Source organism: Aplysia californica, unplaced genomic scaffold (assembly GCF_000002075.1).
Source record: "Aplysia californica isolate F4 #8 unplaced genomic scaffold, AplCal3.0 scaffold00035, whole genome shotgun sequence".
Lineage (NCBI taxonomy): Eukaryota > Metazoa > Mollusca > Gastropoda > Aplysiida > Aplysiidae > Aplysia > Aplysia californica.
The window spans coordinates 1,547,573-1,551,153 of NW_004797305.1; the positions used below are offsets into that span (position 1 = coordinate 1,547,573).

General features: G+C 42.1%; 1 protein-coding gene across 1 annotated transcript in view; it reads left to right on the plus strand.

The window, feature by feature from the left end:
- Positions 1-3,581, plus strand: part of LOC101849275 — a gene marked incomplete in the record, with an annotated part of 36,743 nt that overhangs the window by 13,247 nt on the left and 19,915 nt on the right. The window contains 1 exon segment of the mRNA XM_035973870.1: positions 2,683-2,862. Coding sequence (XP_035829763.1) covers positions 2,797-2,862 — 66 coding nt within the window.

Genomic DNA, 3,581 nt, shown 5'->3' on the forward strand with positions numbered 1-3,581 from the left:
TCTCTCTCTCTCTCTCTTCCTGCCCCCTCCCCCACGCACGCACACTTTTTCTCCTTCCTGCACTTCCTGTTCTACAGTACTCGATCAAAAAATACCGTACATTGTCTGTTTGTCTCGTCGAAACAGGAAATGGTCAGTTGTGTAACCTTATATTTCTACATCGATCGTTAATCACAGCTACACTACGTCGCCCCATTCCTTTCTTCCGTCCCCAACTACACTATATATAAAGGGTCAATTCACGGGAATCAGACTGTCTGACATTGTTCAACATTTACGTCTGTTTGTCTGTTAACAAAAAAAAGTCTCCGTTGTTGCTGTCGTGAAATGACTGCGGTTAGTAGACCCTATAATAGTGTGAGCTATTTTTTACTAATCTACATGTATCTAGTTAGTCCTGGGCTAAGGTGCTTGCTGTATGTCATGCCGAAGTATCAGAGGTGACCCCCGGATTATGCTGGCGTGATTGATCTGTGAATAACCTTTTTTCAACTGGAGTTTTTGTTACCATAAATCCTTAGATAAGCAGGATCAAGCACGAGGTCTATCCGAACAAGGGCAAAGAATTGGTAATTCCAGGATCGTTATTGCTTATGTCGATAACGCAATGACAACTGAAAGTAAAAGAAGAACAGGTCTTTCCAGGACCGCAACCCTGTTTTTTGTTTTTTCACCTTTTGGAGTTTGTTTCGGTTAGTGTTTTACAGTGCTCGCAACTGCATAAGGTCATATGAGCGAGCGGGACACATTAAACATTTTCAGTTTGGTAGGAATGTGGAATTTTGCCCTGGCGACGGCCGGAGCTTACTCTTATCGATTTTTGAACCTCCAAGGGATCTTTAACGAGCACAACTTGCTCACGGGACCTCCGAGATTTTTCATCGTTCTCCGAGAAGGCTTGATGTTCTATCTTACCTGCTATAAAATCAGGGGTGTGGTTGAAAGACAGCAGTAACAAGAAGCCGCGGAGTAGCAGTAGAAAGGCTGCAGAAAGAGTCAGGAACCCAGAGAAGGGGGGAAATGGGAAAAAAAAGGGGGGGGGGTAGAAATTGGAGAAGAAAGCAGGCGACAGAACGCGGTTAGAGAGCAGGAGAGGAAATGAAAGGAGAAAATTATAAAGAAAAAATTTCCGTTGCCGTCAGGTTTCGAACCCGGAACCTATTGAATGAGAAGCGAACACCGTAACCTCTAGACCACGAGAGTCCCTTGGCAGAATTGTATTTTTTTTTTACCTGTCCTTCATTATTGAGTTTTTTGGTTTTTTTTAGTAATAGGCCTAATACTAATAAACAAGAGTACCTTCGGAAGCTGTAACACCTACCCGAGGTGAGGCATACAATCTTATTCGAAAATATAACCAAAAAGTCAATACTTAAAATGTGCTGCGTTATCGTCATCCTCTTCTTCAGTTGTTAGGTTTGGAGCAGAAATTTACGGTCGTGTTACCCCATTTCTTCGTTGTCTGCCCTCCTGATCAACTAAGTTTTTCTGATTGTGCTGCTTGTCGTAAAGTTATCCAGGCCTTCTGTGTATGTTTTTCTCTGTCTTCCCCTGCTCTTCTTTTCCTCTTTCTTTCCCAACTGAAGCAATTTCTCAAGCCCATTTGTTCTATTTGCGTGCATAGAGCCAAAGAATCTCAATTGTCTCTACTTAATGATTCTGTAGTTTGAATATTTGCGGTCAACTATTCCTGAGATGTAGATTCTAGAGACCAGAGAGAAGAACACCAGAAAGAAGACGAAGGTAGGAGGCGAAAGAACCAGTTTTTGCACCTGTCTTTTAACAGATATAAATGAAGATATAGGCATCTGTTTCGGTGCCTAGTTCTTGGTTTCTCCGAAAAAGTGACAATTATTTTATTTTCGTATAAATCAACAACAGCAGTATAAAGCTGACCAAAAGACCAACTTTTTGTGAATTAAAAAGTGACGTTTATCTTTTCTGGGAGATCTTCTCCACCACATGCCAACCGGGCCCCACTTGGCTGAGATCTAATCTTTGTTCCCAGATGGATCTCGGCCTTCGTCCCTTCCCTCCTTTCAAGGGCATTCCATCTTTGGCTTTGTGTTTTAACATTGCGGACCGGCTTCCTAAGCGTGTGCCCAATCCACCGCTATCTTCCTTTTTCTTATTGCTAGGAGCAGGTTATTTATTCCACTTGGGGAACTTTCGAAGTAACATCAGGCCTGTTTCTTTTGCAGTTTCTGTTACTGGAGTACATTATACATGAATCTATTTTTACGCCTGAGAATTAGTTGTGATATTCATAAAATCTGTGGCACTCTGATTTTTTATAAGCATGCCGTTTTCTCAGTTGATATCATGCTCCACTATGGTACGGATGATCCTCAGTGAGGTGTCTTTAAACTTCGGATGTTTTTGGGCACCATAACAGAGCGTGATATCAACTGAGTTAACGGCTTGCTAATAAAGAAAAAAAGACCAAAGCTCTACAGAAAATTATGAATATCACAACAGGGCTGAACTTTCATGGATTCAGCCCTGATTCATTCACGCTTCAGCCCTGTTTGGTTCGGTCCTCTGAAAGAGGGCACAGTCGTTGATTTCGAAGGGGCCACCTCAAAACAATAAATAATAATTTAACATACATTGTTGAAAGGGCCGTAAAACACAGACAGTTACAAGATTTTACATATAATATTATTCTTTTGCTTTCCTCAGGGAGACCATGGGGGAGAGGCGTTGCCCGATCACCCAATACGTTTGATCAAAGGTGTTCCAACTGTTGTCCAGAAAGAGGCGTCTCGTATCGGGAGTTCAGACATCGGTGACATCATGAACCTGAAAAAGACGAAAATGTTTAAAGTCATCGCCACGGAGGGCCGCGAGAATATTTTGAAGGTAGTGCTGTCCTTTTGTCATAGGGGAAAAGAATCGGGGGAATCGCTTTTGTTGTTGTTGTTTTTTTAATGATGATGATGATGATGTTGTTGTTGTGGTGGTGGTGGTGGTAGTGGTTTTGGTGGTGAAGGTGTAGTGGTGGTGGTGATTGCTATCGTTGCTGTTGTAGTTAATATTGATGGTCTTTATTACAAGTATTTTTGTTCTTGTAGTTGTTGTGCTTGATGATTGTCTTTTAAAAAAAAATTGTTGCTGTTGCTATTAATGACGGTGAATTCTTCTCTTTTTGCAGTCGTTGTTGTTTCCGTTTTTAGTTATCAATGTTGTTATTATTGTTGTTGTTTCTGCTGCTGCTGCTGGCTGGCTGGCTGCTGCTCCTGCTGCTGCTGCTGCTGCTGTTGTTGTTGTTGCTGCTGTTGTTTTTGTTGTTGTTGTTTTTGTTGTTGTTGCTATTGCTATTACTGTTGTTGCTGCTGGTGGTGGTGGTGTTCATCACATTGATACTTTGGTTAGTGCGTCTGTTCCTTGTGTTGAAGCTGTAGAAGCTAGAGCTGCGAGAAGCGCCGCTACTACATCTGCCAAGATAGCATAACTTACTTGCCTTAGTCCCTAAGTCGCACATCATCTCTTTGTTGAAGGACGACGTAGATTTCGCTGGTGTGACATTTGTCGTAAGGTGCTGGACACATCTGTAACCCGGCAATAACTTATACCCCCCC